Source organism: Diabrotica virgifera, chromosome 3 (assembly GCF_917563875.1).
Source record: "Diabrotica virgifera virgifera chromosome 3, PGI_DIABVI_V3a".
NCBI lineage: Eukaryota > Metazoa > Arthropoda > Insecta > Coleoptera > Chrysomelidae > Diabrotica > Diabrotica virgifera.
The window spans coordinates 205,512,422-205,529,780 of NC_065445.1; the positions used below are offsets into that span (position 1 = coordinate 205,512,422).

General features: G+C 35.4%; 1 protein-coding gene across 20 annotated transcripts in view; it reads left to right on the forward strand.

The window, feature by feature from the left end:
* The window catches only part of LOC126882335 (cytochrome P450 4C1-like), a 389,204-nt gene that overhangs the window by 175,841 nt on the left and 196,004 nt on the right, over positions 1 to 17,359 (forward strand). For 6 of the 20 annotated variants that reach the window (XM_050647215.1, XM_050647228.1, XM_050647229.1 and 3 more), the window contains one exon: positions 15,389 to 15,568. The exons of the other annotated variants lie outside the window; for them this stretch is intronic. In XM_050647215.1, coding sequence (XP_050503172.1) covers positions 15,389 to 15,568 — 180 coding nt within the window. The remainder of the gene's footprint in view (positions 1 to 15,388; positions 15,569 to 17,359) is intronic. 20 annotated transcript variants of the gene reach the window in all.

Consider the following 17,359-nt stretch of genomic DNA (forward strand, 5'->3'; position numbering starts at 1 on the left):
ATATAGTTAGGGTAAATCCGGGTAAAATGGAAAACTTTTTTTCATTTGGACTTTACTTAGTGATGAAATAACAACTGTGACATTCTGTTATTAACCGAGTCTATATAGACATTTGAAATAACAAAAATTGCCGGAGAGCCAAATTTTGGTGGAGAGCTAGGGTGTACCATAACAAATAAAGTTTTAAAGTCCCCATCGATCCCATGTGTGCAACAAAAGTTATTCGGGATCAAAGGTCAAAATTTGAGATTTTTTGGATTTTTTTCGAAAACAATAAATTTTATCAAAAAAGAACCTTAAACCAAAGTTGTAGATCTTAAAATTCTCTACAAAAATAGTCCTTACTATTTTTTTCCAAGAGTTGCCATTCCTGAGATATCGCGATTCTAGAGTCACATTATATGCACACGTTTCCACACCACCTGTGAGGTAGTGTACTCGGCGCGTTTTTTCCCGTGGTTTCCCCTGTGGGCCTACTCCACTAACTGTTTTGACAATTTTAGGATAATTTATGGAAACAATACCGGTCAAGTTCTAGATATTACATTATTATTGATATTGATTATTGATATTGCTATTGATTATTAGGTTAACTATTGTTTTGATTTCTGTTTGATGTTTTAATCAGATGCATATTCTTGAAAGTCTATTTCAACAGTCAAGTCTTCTTCGATTTCATCTTCTTCCTCTTTCCCTTGCTGGATGTCCAAAAATTGTTCAAACGTGACTGAGTCATAGGTAGGGAGCGGATTTATATGCGAGCAATTTTGATTAAATATGCGCATATATATGCAGTAAAAAATTACGAAATATGCGCAAGATATGCACAATAATTTCAAAAAATTCGCATTGTGAGAAACCACATATTTATCTAAAATAAAATGAATGTATCGATTTTCCACTATCTTCTTGATTTTTTTATGATATCGTTGTAAAGAGGTACGTAATTTTTTCTCAATGTACTTTCATCGGGAACACTTTTCTTGGAATATATTTCCAAAAAACTTTTAAACATAGGATTTTCCAATTGTTTCAAAGGTATGTTTGCACAAATAATCACCTCGGATAAATGCGAATTAAATTTATATTGCTCATTGGATGAATTTATCAACGATTGTCTACTGTCAAAGTATAACTGATCAATGATCAACTTTCGATTCGCTCATCTTCTTGCATTTTGACTTATGTAGTTCTGTCCCGACGTTTTTGTAACCGAAAATTTTCGCTAAGATGTTATCTACGACAATAACACATACTTTTTCAAGCTGTTTAAACTTAAAATGTTGAGGAAGCAGCCAAATATTATTTATTAAAGAAAAAAGATGAAGAAAGCAATCTTAAACTCACCATTTTACTACATTTTTTGCAAATATACTTTTCCATTGGTTTAAGAAGCTGGGGATAGTTTCTGATCCGGGAATAAACCAAGCTAGAATTCTTCGGTATATTGCACTATTCACAAACAGAAGTACTTTTACACAAAAACTAAACATTCGCATTGAGAGACTAAAGATGACTAATTTTACTGATTTACGGGATCTGATTTAAATCAAATTTAAATTTCCGTTAGAGAATCGTAAAACAATGTTTAGAGGTGTAAATACTCTCTTAACAATAGGATATTTAACATTCTACAATCATTTTATGACGGCGCACTATACGCACTTTGTGGGTAAAGATCGGGTGTTTTCTAAGAAAAACCGAAAAGGTAATGATTGAGCCGATTTTAGGTAGTTTTCGAAAAGATATGACAGCATGCGCGGGGGAATATTTTGTGACGAATTAAAAAATTTTAGAATTTTTTCGTTTGGACAAAAGTGTTTTTAAATAGACACATAATATGCACATTTCTTTAAAAATATGCAAAATTTGGTAAAGTTTTCAAATATGCGAAATATGCAAGCAATATGCATTTAGCATAAAATCCGCTCCCTAGTCATAGGTCTCTTCATTAAAATCACAGGAGTCTTCCTCTGTTGTACTAAACTGGACATTTAAGCAAGACTGACCTTGGCAGTTGGTACACGCTAGAGAACACAGCAACCCGACATTTTTACATTCACATTTGGCACTACAACCTTTTTTGCAATTGCAAAAAATAGTGTTAGGAGATTTTCTGGAGCAGGTGGGAGTAAGGCTTTAATCGGTTCCTGAGTATTATCTATTAATTTCCAACCCCAGCCTTCTGGATTCAGTTCATTGCCTAGCCATGTTTGAACTTGATAATATACTCGATACAAATGTTGAGAAGCAGATGCTGAAGTTGGAGGAAGACATGATAGTTGTACTTGTTTCTTGTTTCGCGTATTTTTTAAAAAAGTTAACTATCGGTATTTATCAAGACAACTAATTTTTTTTGGAGCTCCATAAATCGCAAGACGGAAGAGAATTCGTTCCGTAATTATTGTTTGCGGTGTGGACTCAAGTTCTGTAAAACCTTTACAGCAGTCAGTCAAATCATTTTTTTTTCGAATAATTTAATTACTGATGTTTTGCCCCTTCTGTATATTGCTGACGTAGTGTCGCAGCCGGTTATCGCATGTAAAAATAAAATATATTTTGGTATTTGGGATAAGCCTATAAACTTTTCGAAGAATGTATCTCTGTTCGCTATTGAGCCCTTCCAGGTTTCAGAAAATAAATAACTTTATCTACTGGAGTCCTTGCAGTAAGCAGTACTAACAAATCAACATCTTCACCAACTACAATTTGTTGTGTTTGTTGCCTTAAATTTTTGAAATTCTGTCTCAATAATTATAAGGACATCTGCGTCATTTTTAGCTTGTTTCACTTCACTATTCGCAGCTGTTAATTTGTCAGTTAACATGGAAATGAAACGAGATTTATTATTAATGTTAGCGAAAAATTGTTGTTAGATAATCTCAGAAGCCGATGATGTTTTTGTAGTTCGACGACATTGTTCTGCAGCTTTAATATTCTTTGTCGAGTCACTGTAGCCGTCAAATACCACTGTCACTATAAGCCCGTAATGCCTGCTAAATGGTAGACGCTTGTAATAAGAACTTATATTCACTTGAACTGAACCTTTAGCACTAAAAGAAACAGATAATATGAACAAGACCTACGGACAATACTGTAGCCATTGTTTAAAATAGACAATTTGTTTTTTTTTATACACAGTATAAAGAGAGACAGTAAAACAGTGGCGGATATAGGAAAATATTTTGGGGGGGGGCAATAACCGGGGAATCCGGGGGGTATGGAATAAGCAGAGGGGGGTTCGGTATACTCCCACGAAAAACAATTTAAAGAATTGGTATATTTTTATTTTAATTTAATATTTTAAGTTTACAACTTTATTACAACTTTTATATTTTAAGTTTACAACACAAAATCAAGGTTTCTTGGTACACTCGCAAACTTGTCAAGAACTTCTTCATTGTTGAAAGCAACGCTAGCCCATTAAGCCTATTTTCCGAAGTGCTATTTCTCAAGTATGTTTTTAGCCTTCTTAAACTTGAGAACGATCTTTCCACGGTTGCCACAGAAGCAGGCAGAACTGCTAGCAGTTTTAATAGAACATAAATGTTTGGGAAGAAATCTTGGTCACATTTTTCAAGAGAGCTTACGGCTGACTTGGGAAGATTTTCATACTTCTCTTGGCTCCACCTTTCTTTCCACAGCATGAACTCGCTTTCCACAACCTCTTTATGGGACAAATCCTCTTCATAGGAATTGAAAGCAGGTTCCAATGCACAGAAATCAGTTTTGATACAAAATTCTGGAAGGATGTTTTGTAAGGATGCAACTGTTTCCTTGTGAGACTCAAAGCGTTCCTTCAGCGAATTGCAAAAATCGTCTAGGTAAGGTAAATAAACAGCTCGGCGATAGTACTCTTCTTGGGTACTGTATGGAACGTTGTTGCGGGCTGTTTGAAGGCGGCAAATTCTAGGAACCTCCTCTTTAATCTTAAGTTTGTCAGCCCGCTCCTGTATTTGACTATACAGGACTTTAAAGTTGTTATCGGCATTTTCCCTTTCTTTTGAAAGCAGATCTAAGACATTCGAAACATTTTTCACAGCCTGTGTGAGATCTAAGTTCTTTTTTTGAAGATTCTCAGATAAGTTATGTGTTTTAGACAGCATATGGCTCAAAACAAAAGTATTTACAAGAAATTGAAATTGAGTGATAGAACTACCTAGAGCGTGTGCCTTAGGCGCTGAGTCACTTGATTCTTCTTCAATTTTCAAAAGGGAAAGACTGACGGGTTCCAATAGTTCCTTAAATAAAAGCACCGAGTCATGCCTCTCCACCCATCTTGTTTCACATAAAGAAATAAGTTTCTTTTTCTTTTGTTCAGGACAACATTCAGTAATGGTTAATTTTAATACTTCAGTTCTTTTGGCTGACTTATGGAAGAATGCGCAGACTTCTTTAATAACGCCCATGCAATTTTTTATAGAAGGTATGTTACTTGCATCTGATAAACATAAGTTTAGGGTATGTGAAGAACAGTGTGTGTACAACGCTAGAGGCAGTTTCTGTTTGATGCACGCTTGCACCCCTCTGAAGGGCCCTCTCATCGTGGAAGCACCATCGTACCCTTGGCCTCTCAATTTGTTCAGGTCAAGCCCTAAGCTTGACAAGGTATCCAAAACTGTGTTAGCTAATGCTGCCCCAGTAACGTCATACACTGGAACAAAAGTCAGGAAATCTTGTCTGATTTTATATGATGAGTCGTCGACATACCGTACACAAAGAGAAAACTGTTCAACTTGACTAATGTCAGTTGTTTCGTCTGCCAAAACAGAGTAAAAAATAGATTTTCTGACATTTGTGACAATCTGACTTTGAATCAAATGACCAAACGTGCTAATCAGTTCATTTTGAATAAAAGAACTTGTGTACATACTCTTACCACCACTGCTCAATAATTGAAGTTTTAGATCATTGTCTCCACTGTTAGCCCTGTATCTGAGCAAAGATCGGAAATTTCCATCATTTTTTTCTGGCTCTTCTAAGCCTATTCGTCCACTGTCACGGTGGCCTCTTAGTGCTATTTGTTGCCTCCCGCAAAATCATATACTTTCTATTATAGGAATAAGCTTTTTCCTGTTTTCTTTAATATCTATTATTCTTTGAGCATTTAGTTGATTGATAACACTCTCCGATTTTTTAGTTACAACAGATTTTGTATTTTGAGCTACCAAAATTGATCGTTTGTGATATGTACATTTTTCGTGTTTACCAAATACTTCTTTTGCCTTTTTCAAATTAGTGAAAGCCTTATTTACCAATGCCCCTGACATTTGGTGGTCTCCTTTTCCTACAGTTTCGGAGTGAGAAAATATTACGCAGTATTTACAAAATGACCCAGATTTTTCCTCGGAATATGCTAACCACTTAAATTCTTCTAGCCATTTCATTTGAAAAAATCTAGCATGGTTTGAACTAGAAATAGTAGGAAATTTATATCCAATCGGAGGTTTCCAAACATTTTCTAACAGTGAATTTTTTTCTTCGTTTGTTAAGCTTTGAGTAGAGTTGATTTGACAATAGTGTCCAATATCATATTTGTTTGCTCTTACTTGTAATAAGCCTAACTGGTTACGGTCCTCTGCTACTGGAAATGGATCGGTGCTCGTAGTAGCACACAACAGAAGACGCAGCATCATTGCTAACGGCACAGTTAACTTCACTAGGTTCACTTACGTTTAGCCTTTTCGTAAAAAAGGTTTCAATTGAAGCTTGTCTCTTCATAACGAAATGAGCTGAACTATATAACAACGGATAACAACAAACGAATAACAAATAAAGCAAACTCAACACCACTTAATTGCAGTTTGTAACTGACGCTTCTCTGAAAACAATCAACACAGCATGCGCCGAGAACGTTCCGCACAGCGTTGCCATATCGCTAAAATTAAAGCGGTAGTAAGTAAAATGTACTGGCTCCGTTAAGAACGACTCTGAGCAAAGTTGCCGTTTAGGGAGATCCCAAAAAAGGAAGGGGAGAATAATGCACGGACGTAAGTGAGGGGTTACCATAATTAGCACCTACTTCCGAGTCCGAGCTTTTTCCCCTTTTTCTTGTTTAATGTCTTAACAATTTTTCTATTACATATTTTTCAAAAATTTTGGAATTCATTTGACAATGATAATCTCCACTATAAAATAGTAGTGTAGGCTCTATAAACCAGTTATGCTCCTTGGATAAATCCTTCCGAACCCTCCAGCATGCACAACAAACAGTATATATCAATCTCCATAAAATCAATCAATCTCCATCCACTTCAATATTTTGTGTTAACTTGTATTTTTTAACTTCATCAACCATTTTTCATTTATTTATTTTTATTTCGGAAGGGGCCCGGGCCCCCTCGGCCCCCCCTTATATTCGCCCTTGCAGTAAAACCTCTTCCATGTCGGCACTTTGATCTCAAGAAATAATACCGGCAGTACGCAATTATTGGTAATTCACCAGTAGTCTAAGAGCTGGGAGCGGATTTTGTGCGTGATAAGTAATATGGAAAAACTATACGTGGATATGTTGAATTAGTTGTGTATACGACTTTCACCAACGGCTGGAAACCAGAGTGGGGGCCGAGGGTAGTTATAAGGGGTCAAAGTCGCGGTTTTTATTATTTTTTTTATGACGCTCATGATCGAGATACTTATTCCCAAATTTTGGTGCACTATCTCATTCACGAACGTCGCAAAAACCACTTATATTTTTTTATATTCACCCCTGCCCCACCCCTTTGTCGGCCACGCAGCTTTCCACTCCTGGAGATTTTACTTAGTTACGTCATGACCTACTTATTCGCAAATTTTGGTGCACTATCTCCATCATGAGCGTCACAAAAAAAAATAATAAAAACGGCGACTTTGACCCCTTAAAACTACCTTCGTCCCCCACTCTGGTTTCCGGCTCTGGGGATTTTACTTAGTAATGCCATAGTCTACTTATTCCCAAATTTTGGTCCACTATCTCAATCACGAACGTCGCAAAATACCCTTTATATTTTTTATATTCACCCCTACCCCCACCTCTTTGCCGGCCACGCAGCGTTGCGCCCCTAGAGATTTTACTTAGGTACGTCATGACTCATGACCTACTTATTTCCAAATTTTGGTGCATTATCTCCATCATGAGCGTCACAAAAAAAAAATAATAAAAACGGCGACTTTGACCCCTTATAACTACCCTCGTACGCCACTCTGGTCTCCGCCTCTGGGGATATTACTTAGATATGTCATGGTCTACTTATTCCCAAATTTTGGTGCACTATCTCATTCACGAACGTCGCAAAAACCACTTATATTTTTTTATATTCACCCCTGCCCCACCCCTTTGTCGGCCACGCAGCTTTCCACTCCTGGAGATTTTACTTAGTTACGTCATGACCTACTTATTCGCAAATTTTGGTGCACTATCTCCATCATGAGCGTCACAAAAAAAAAATAATAAAAACGGCGACTTTGACCCCTTAAAACTACCTTCGTCCCCCACTCTGGTTTCCGGCTCTGGGGATTTTACTTAGTAATGCCATGGTCTACTTATTCCCAAATTTTGGTCCACTATCTCAATCACGAACGTCGCAAAATACCCTTTATATTTTTTATATTCACCCCTACCCCCACCCCTTTGTCGGCCACGCAGCGTTCCGCCCCTAGAGATTTTACTTAGTTACGTCATGACCTACTTATTCCCAAATTTTGGTGCACTATCTCGATCATGAGCGTCACAAAAAAAATAATAAAAACCGCGACTTTGCCCCCTTATAACTACCCTCGGCCCCCACTCTGGTTTCCGGCCGTTGGTGAAAGTCATGTACACAACTAATTCAACATGTATCCGTATAGTTTTTCCATATTACTTATCACCCACAAAATCCGCTTCTATCTCTCCGGCTATAGTGGTGGATGCGGGTTTTCCCTGTTAAAACCCGTACGTTTCTATGCGACTAGCAATGCGAGAATGGGGTAAAAGCGGCTAGGAACATTGCGCGGTCGCCATGCGCGATTAAAGATTTTACTTCCAATTTTTCGAAGAGTGGTTCTACTGTCTGGCCAAATGTTTTTCAAGGCCACGTGGATAAAGGAAATTCAGTTTGGGACTGATTATCTTTTGAAGAAATATTTTCAGAACAGTATAATATATTATATAATAGTGACACAAATAGGCATTAATACTTGTCTTAAGTGCCACATTATGTATATGCGTGGCTTATATGTGTATATAATGTATAAGGTAAATTTTAAAATCGCCATATCTCAGGAATGGTAACTCTTAGGAAAAAAATGTAAGGACTATTTCTGTAGAGAATGTTAAGATCTACAACTTTGGTTTGATGTTATTTTTTGATAAAACTTACTGTTTTCGAGAAAAATCGAAAAAATCTCAAATTTTGACCTATGACCCCGAATAACTTTTGTTGCACATATGGGATCGATGGGGACTTTTAAAACTTTATTTGTTATAGTAAACTCTAGCTCTCCACCAAAATTTGGCTCTCCGGCAATTTTTGTTATTTGCCAACTATTTTGATGTTTAAGTTGACCGGATTATATGAAAAACGTTCATTATTCATTGAAATGCTGCAGTTTTATATAATACATATTATACTACTTGTTTTTAAATTTTTAAAAATGACAAGTGGTCCATCAATCCCCTTCCCTCCGGCTTAGGAATAGTTGGACCAGCAATTTCAAGGACATTCTAATAAAAAATATATTTTTTTCAATAAATCCACCTATTGCAATAATTTCAATAATTATTATAAAAAAATGTAATACTATAACACATAATAGTTGAAATTATAAGTTTTTTCTGGGAGGACGGTACAAAATGAAACAAACAATTTTACATCTTAACATATTTTTTTAGTTTTTTTCTTCTTTATATTGTTGATTTTTAGCACTTTCTTTATCCTTCAATTCTCTGTTACCACAACCATTGCATCTTTCGCTAAATTTAATACAGTTTTCGTACATCCAACGTAAACGTTTGGTATATTTGATCCAATCTTCTCTTTTAGTGGTTTAGGCGTAATCTTCATAAAAAGCTACACATTCAATTTCATTCAAACAAAGTAAATCACCTTTATCGTCACTGCCCTTACAAAATGGAAATGGCCTTGAGGGATTTTTAAGTGATCCCACTATCCCAAATTTCACTAGTCCGTTTATCCCAATTATCATGGATATATGGACCAGCCCTTTGTTCAGACAAACAACACGTTACCGGCACGCTGTTTTAGGTTAAGATTATACCTAGGTGTACAATAAAATTATAGCATTAATCTCACTTCGAAATCATGTAAACGAACTTAGCCACGTAAGACAGAAGTCGAGTTTAAAAATTTTTTCAACTCACCACAACAAACAAATGAAATTATCTTCTAAAATACATGTGAAAACAATGAGAAAGACTATAAGCAATGTTCCGTCTACTTAACTCTAATATGACCGAGAAAGTAGCTTTGCATAAGACCAGCTTGGTCAATATGACCGAGAAATTTTTTTTGCATGTTCATGCCAGAGACATATTTTCACGAAATGGGTGACGTAAATTTATCTCATAAGACTTCATTATCCGTGGAAAGCTGCTTCTGTGCATCTTGGTACAATGCACGAAGATTGTTTCTCATCTGCAATATACCGCTTGGGCCTGAACGTAAAAAGCATACAAAACACTGGTAGTGAACAAGTTAAGAGCTGCAACTACAGCAGCACAGCAGCTCTGCTGTAGCACACCATCGAAATATTCGACAGGTCCGTCTATATCGACGTCCATCTACCCTTGATTTACCCTATTTTTATCTGCTTTGAAATAGAGAAATATTTAGAGGCGGTAATAAAGGAAACATTGAGTTTATTTTCTGCTGTTCCTTATCCTGTTATCCTTAACCCCCCCTGTATCATAGGAATAGGATTTCTTTCCGAAAGCGATGTTTTAAAGTATCATCTCTCTCTTCAATCCTGACCCCCCGGAGGGGGTGTAGTGGTCGACGTGATGTCGTGTATTGTCCGTCTCCAAAGATCTCTGTCTCCGGTCATTTCTTTTAATTCATGCATAGGTCTTTTGCATTTTCCTGTAATCTGATCGATCCATCTTGTTGGGGATCTTCCTCGTGATCTTCGGCCTTCCACCTTTCCTTGTATAATCAGTATTTCCATGTTTTCTGTGTTGGCTCTCATAACATGTCCAAAGTATTTTAATTGTTGGAGATGGACTTTACTGGAGAGCCGTTGGATAACTTTTACCTCTCTTAAAATCGAATTATTTGTTCTATGGTCTGTCCAAGGAATTCGTAGCATTCGTCTCCAACAGAACATTTCAGTGGCGTCTATCTTTCTTCTTTCCGAATTTGTCAGGGTCCAAGATTCACATCCGTAATCTGTATTGGGAATATTAAGCAGTTGATCAACCTCATCTTTAACGCTCTTGAAATTTGACAGTCCTTCCACATTGTGGTCCCAGATATAAGTATGAGTTCACAACCTCAAACCGATCAATTGTGGTTATATGTGGATGATTGTTATGTAGTCTATCCACTATCATGATCTTTGCCTTTGATATTTTAATTGTAGACCAAATATTTGACTTTCGTTTTCAACCAGTCGTATAAGATCAATCAGCTCTGCTTGACTATTTGCAAGAAGGGCTGTGTCATCTGCGGAACGTAGGTTGTTTATTTTATGACCATTTATTGAGATGCCTTTTTCCCATCCTTCAAGTGCTCTTCTCATAATATGCTCTCCAAATAAAGTATCATATAAATGCTATAATCAGATTTTTAAATGTGATCTGGGCTATGCTGACCAGTATAATTTTTAAATTGAATCTCATCAAGGTAAGTCTTCCTTCACTTGCCAGCGACATGAAGACGTGGATTAACACCAATTGTCATATTCAATATGGCTTTCAAATGGCAAAACATGATCTTAAATGTTTTCAATATACATATCAGTTGGCGTTCGCCTAATCATCTTGACGTGTTAGTTATGTCCTTAAGCAATACCGCTCCGTAGCACTATGCCGCCACCACCAAAACTAACCTCTAGACTTATTCGTGGAGCATGCCCTGAACGTATCCTTAACTTACCCAGGGGGTGATCGCCTGCGCATTACGTTTTCGGTGGGAAATATTCGACCTTATTGAACGTCCAATTTTTTAATGCGCAGGCGTTCTCCCTCTGGGTACGTTCGGGGCACACAGCGCGAATCGGCCTTCTGTATGAGGTTACAAAACTAATGCTTGCATAATGTTCGCCAATTCTTCGAATGTAGATGAAGTTTTGTAAATCTTGCTTTCACATAATGAACGCTGTGCCAGATGTAACCTCATACAGAGTGTTAAAATTTTGGTGGTGGCGGCATAGTGCTACGGAGCGGTATTTCTTGGAAAGGAGATTTCGAACTTGTGAAGGTGATTGGATGAATTACGGCTGATATATACATTTAAAACACTTTAGAAGATCACGTTTTGCCATTTGCCAGCCATATTGGATAACCAGTTCATATTAGTGCACCATGACACAGGTCTTTATCTCGGTAGAATACTGAATACTTACATTAATGAGATTCAATCTAAAAATTATATTAGCTGCCATACCTTCATCAAATTTAAATCCAATCATACCATTTATATTATGATACTTTGAAACATCACATTCGGAATTTAGTGTATTTTGAAATATTTGCCTATTTAAATCTGCTTTTCTATCAGATAAAGCAGAAGAGTGACGGCGGCATAATTCATTTTTGGCTTAAATTACAGGGTTGCCACGATTTCTATAAATATCTTCAGGTAATAATATGGTTTAACATTGTTTGTGCCTTCAAAATTTTTCGCTTCGCTTTATACTCTTGGTTCATTTGACATTGACACAAACTTGTGAATGTCGCAAATCGCTTCTAAAGTGAAACTATCCAAATAAACAGCTTATCTATTCTTGATCAGCTGCTGCTCGGTGCAATAATTTGAAATCTATTTACCAGTGGGCACAGTATTTCTACGTCTATTGGTATTCTGGTTCTATTATTAAAGAAAAAAAATATTTTAGATTTTTTTTGTTTTTGAGCTTGTATTACTTCTAAAATAATGAAAAAATTTATTTTTCTACAACCGTGTTAAAAATGCAATTTTTAGCACTCCGTACGAGCGTTAAAAATGCTACTTTAAGGCACTAGTGCTTTAAAAAAAATTTAAGGCACTGCAGTTCGTATTGATCGTATATACAATTTTGATGTAATGTCAAAAAAATATAAAACTGGAATGTCAGTCAAGGTCAAGTAAAAGTTTTTGTAGATATTGTCCTGTAATTACGTTTGTAGAAAAAATATTGTATGATATGCGTGTTAAAAAGTACATTTTTAAGGCACTCATGTGAATTGCAGAACTCGCTATCGCTCATTCTGCAAACTTTCACATGCGTGCCTTAAACGTGTACTTTTAACACTTATATTATAAATAACTATTATCTACTCTATCTCGTATTATGTACAGGTTTTTATTTTGTGAAAACTGTCATTATAGATAGCAGGACGTGAAGGGTTTAAAGTGTTGTAACAAAAATAAGAAAACTTCTATTGGAGTGAAAGTAAAAAGAAAGATATACTTCAACAGAAGTAAGGAAAAAAAAGTACTAGATATGAATAAAAATGAAAAGAGAGTGGGGTGTGTAAAGAAAAGGGTGAAGTGACTTCTACGTTGAGAAGCCGAAGTAAGAAAAATAAAAAATACTACTTTGCAGTAGTACTGAAGAAAGGGGGATTAGAAGGGATAGAAGTAGAAGTGGGAAGAGACAGAGGCAAACTGAATAGAGTTGGCTAGCTATAGATGCAAGAGAGCAACTTGACACTCAAGGATGGATACGGCTCGTTTGCATGCCTGTCGAAGAACAGTAGCTCTATATAGATAGTAATGATGACTAAAAGATGAAATAATAAAATAAGAATAATGTACTGAAACTGAACGAAGATGGATAATTGCTAAAGACGAACAAGATAAATAAATCTAACAAACCATGGGCGCCATGAAAATGATCTTCGATCATTTTCACAGGTATCTTATACTGCTGTCAAATATCGAATATATTAAACCTGTAAAATAATGAACATAAAGGAATAATAAAAATAAATGATATACAAAATAAATAAACATTTATTAAAAATAACTACTAGATCTTGGACAATCTCTGAGTTACACAAAGTGCATATCATGTGACTCTAAAATGACATAAGTTATACAAAAAGTTATATTTGAGATAATAATAATGTTACCTGTTACAAAACTTAAAGGTATAAGTACCTCTTACTAACATATAGGGTACACAATTACATATGTCTTCTACCAAATGGTTATAGTACGCCCGCTACGTACAACTAAAGGAAACTGACAAAGATGAAAATACTACAAATAAATAGGCCCAAGCCTCACTAAGGGAAAATACAATAATGAATAAATAAAGTTAAATATACAATTGACTAAAGTAGAAATGAAGTTGAGATAAATACCGACGATGACCTAAATTAACCGAACAAATGGAATAAAGCGAATAACAGTAAAATATTTGGGAAACAAGCTAGTAATATTAAAAAATAAATTTACCCGAATTACATAAACCAATAATAAAGTATTAAAAACCTAATTTTCTCTAGGCTTATTCCTGTGCACAAGAAGTTACCGTAGATACAAAGTTTGGGAACCAAATACCATAGTATACAAATATGTCATATAAAAACAAAGGTACGCTAAATCTGAAAAAAATAATTAATAAACATAATGTATCAAATAAATGTCTGATATATAAAAACCATAGTTACTTAAAACACAACACTAAATGTTCCCAAACGACTCCTAAAGAGGTTGCTGCTGCATCCTCAGAAATGAGCATCAAGATGATGCGGTCCCATGCCCTCCGTAGGCCCAGGTGGCAGGACGAAAAGGAGCTGGAATACTCCCAAAAAGCTTGTTCCCAAAAATGACTTACTCCCAATGTTGACTTGACTGTGGCTGTGGTGGTTTCCCTAGGTGGTCAAAGAAGGGGCTATGACTTCATCTTATGGTTTCTCCCAAATGGCTAAAAACATTCCCAGTTTTATTTCCCATTTTAGATATTAGCAAAAAGTAAAGGGAAGAAGAAATAATTGAGGAAACTTTTTAGAAGCATTAACATAGAAAAACCGATCATTAAAATGGAACAAAAACTAATCTCAGGTAACCTTGAACTATTTTGAGTGTGAAAACATGAACAAATAATGATGAATGTGAAATTTGAATATGATTTATCTGAGGGAATATCTGTAAAAATATATAGAATTTATAAAAATATTGGATGTTCAATAAATTTAAAACCTACAGAGAAATGATAATTATTTCCAATATTAATTGAGAATTGCATATGTTTGGTTATGTCTAACCAAAAAATATATTAATATATAATTTTCATTGAATGAATATTCAATAATCGAAATAATCTACATAAAATCCAAATAATGAGTTGACTAAGAAATTTAACAATGAACCTAATATATCAAATGTTCCATCACAAAAAAACCAGGCTATATAAAAAAATTATTATGAAAAACTAAATATTTTACCGGGTTGATTCTTATCCAGATTCCATGAGGTGTTGAGTTACACATATGTTTCCATACTCCAGGCTCCAGATAACTTTTCACTTGGAAATTAACAAAAATGATTTAAATACTTGAAATTATCAACCCGCCATTGGTATAACCGATTCGAACCACAGCTCACAGTCAAGTAAAGAGCATTCCTCTCTCATTCAGCGAGGAAGACGTCAAATTCTCACGGAACACGAATTAAATGACAAGGAACGGTTCAACTATGTTCCGTACAGTGTGACGTCACATGAGAAGTCCTTTACGAGAAATTAAAGAATTTAAATGGGAGGTCAAAAGAAAATAATTTTAAAAATAATTAAAGCGCTAAAAATGATATTATAACGGGTGGACCGTTACAGTGTGCGTGAAGCGACAATGTAATTTAAATGGGATTTATTATTTTGTCGCACTCTTTTTTTGGCATTCTTTCATATAATTAAGTATCAGTAACTTTCGCATTGTCATGGTGATGTCATGTGAGCAATAAATTACAAGAAAAGTTTGGACAGTTTTGAAGTTTGAAAGAAGTTTGAATTTTTAAAGGTCCAAGTTCTAAAAATTGTAGAATAGAAATGTATGCCAGTGACGAATAGTTGCAGTTTTTTTATTTGCTTATCATTAATAAAATATGTATTATATAAAACTCTGACTGTGCGTGAAGTACTTTTTGCGCACTTACGAGATTTATAGCACTCGCCCCGCTCGTGCCCTAAACATCGCGTGCGTGCGCAAAAAGCTTACTTCACGAACTGTTTCATAAAAACTATTTTACACTGGTGGTTATTTCAGGTGATATGATTTTTCCAAGTAGGAGTTCTGTCATTTTTGGTGCCGTATTTATTCACAGAAATCCCGTGTACTGGCCTGACCCACTTAAATTTGATCCAGATCGTTTTTTGCCTGAAAACACTGCAAAACGACATCCATGCTCATACATACCGTTTTCTTATGGACCAAGAAATTGTATAGGTGAGATGCTTTTATCTGATATATATTTTTCTGCGATTATTTTGTAATGTTTTCTTTCTCCATTATTTTCGTTTTATTATTATTGACTTATTTTAGGCTTTTTCATTTGAGTCTCAATTAACCATTAATTTTTTATATTTGTTTGAATATTTGGAATAAACTGGGAATATAAATTAGAACTGGAATATTAAAATGATACGCATTATCTGTCCTTTTGTATGGAGTTGAAGCCTTTACAATTACGGACGCAACTGAAAAAAGACGCTTTGAGATGTGGTGATATTGAATAATCTGGAAAATATATGTAACAATTAAGGAAACAATAAGAAAGAGAAAAATGAAAGAAATACTCAGCACTATGCTGGCTGGCTTAAATGAAAAATATGAGTTGATTCTATTCGTTATACAAGGTAAAAAAAGACGACCGGGGAGACCACGCAAATCCTGATTGAAAAATTTAAAGCAGTGGAGTGGGAAAACAACAATAGAACTCTTCAAAACCACTGCAGACAGAAAGATGAATGGGCCATAATGATCGCCAATGTCCTTAAAGGAGGAGGCACATGAAGAAATAGTTCGAATATTTTTGTTAGTGTCCTTCTGAACGTTTTCTGATCTGGCGTCACTTTATTTGAACTATCTGTTATAGTGTTGCCCAAAATCAGTCTTGGTCTTGCAGTCTTGGTCTTGTTCTTGCGTTTTCGCAAGACCAAGACCAAGACCAAGACCAAGACCGCCTAATTTGAGCAAGACCAAGACGAAGACTTACCGTGCAAGATTTGAGCAAGAACAAGACTAAGCCTGCAAGACTCTTGCGTCTTGCAATTAGAACTGAGGGTCGTTCTATGAAGTATATTAGTTCGGGTATATTCTTAGGTAGGTACTCTATGAGAAGCAAAAAAAATTTGTAAAATTGGACTAATGCTCCTTACGAACAATACCATAAACAAACATACATTCTTCGCTCTGAAATTAATTGTCCAGGTTTTGAGAATAGCCGCCCTCCATTCATAAATTAATAGGTCTGGATCCCGCGTATGAAAAAAAGTTGATTAATAGCAAGCTGAAAATTTGTTAATAGCTTAAGGTTGTCTAGTAGGAGAAACTTTGATATACGGGAACACTGGAACAGGGGAAGTTTTAATTGTGGAACAGGTTAAAAATTTTTAACCGTCAGAACACGAAAACGGCACATGTATTTTGTCCGACAGAACAGACTTAAACTCTCCGAACAGAGATTAAACTCTCATGCAAAATTCAGACTGCTATTTATCACCAAATGGACGTTTTGATGAGTGGAACATGTAGAATTTGTTAAATGACAGGAATTATGACAGGTGATAAATAGCAGTCTGATTTTTGCATGAGAGTTTAATCTCTGTTCGGAGAGTTTAAGTCTATTATGTCGGACAAAATAAATGTGCCGCTTTCGTGGTCTGACCGTTCCAAATTTTTAACCTGTTCCACAATTAAAACTGCCCCTGTTCCAGTGTTCCCATATATCAAAGTTTATCCGACTAGACACCGTTAAGCTATTAACAAATTTTCAGCTTGCTATTAATCAATTTTTTTTGATACGCGTGATCCAGACCTATAATGTATCGAAACTTTTTAAAAATATGTCATATGCTGATAAAAAATATACCAACAATAAGTAGTTAATTTTTTTCCTTAATTAGTTTTTTAGGAATTTAAACACACAAAAATCATATCGATATATAGAATAATAAGACTATTATGTATATTTTTTCTGCTGAGTGTGTAACCAAATACCCAAATATTTAGTCTACG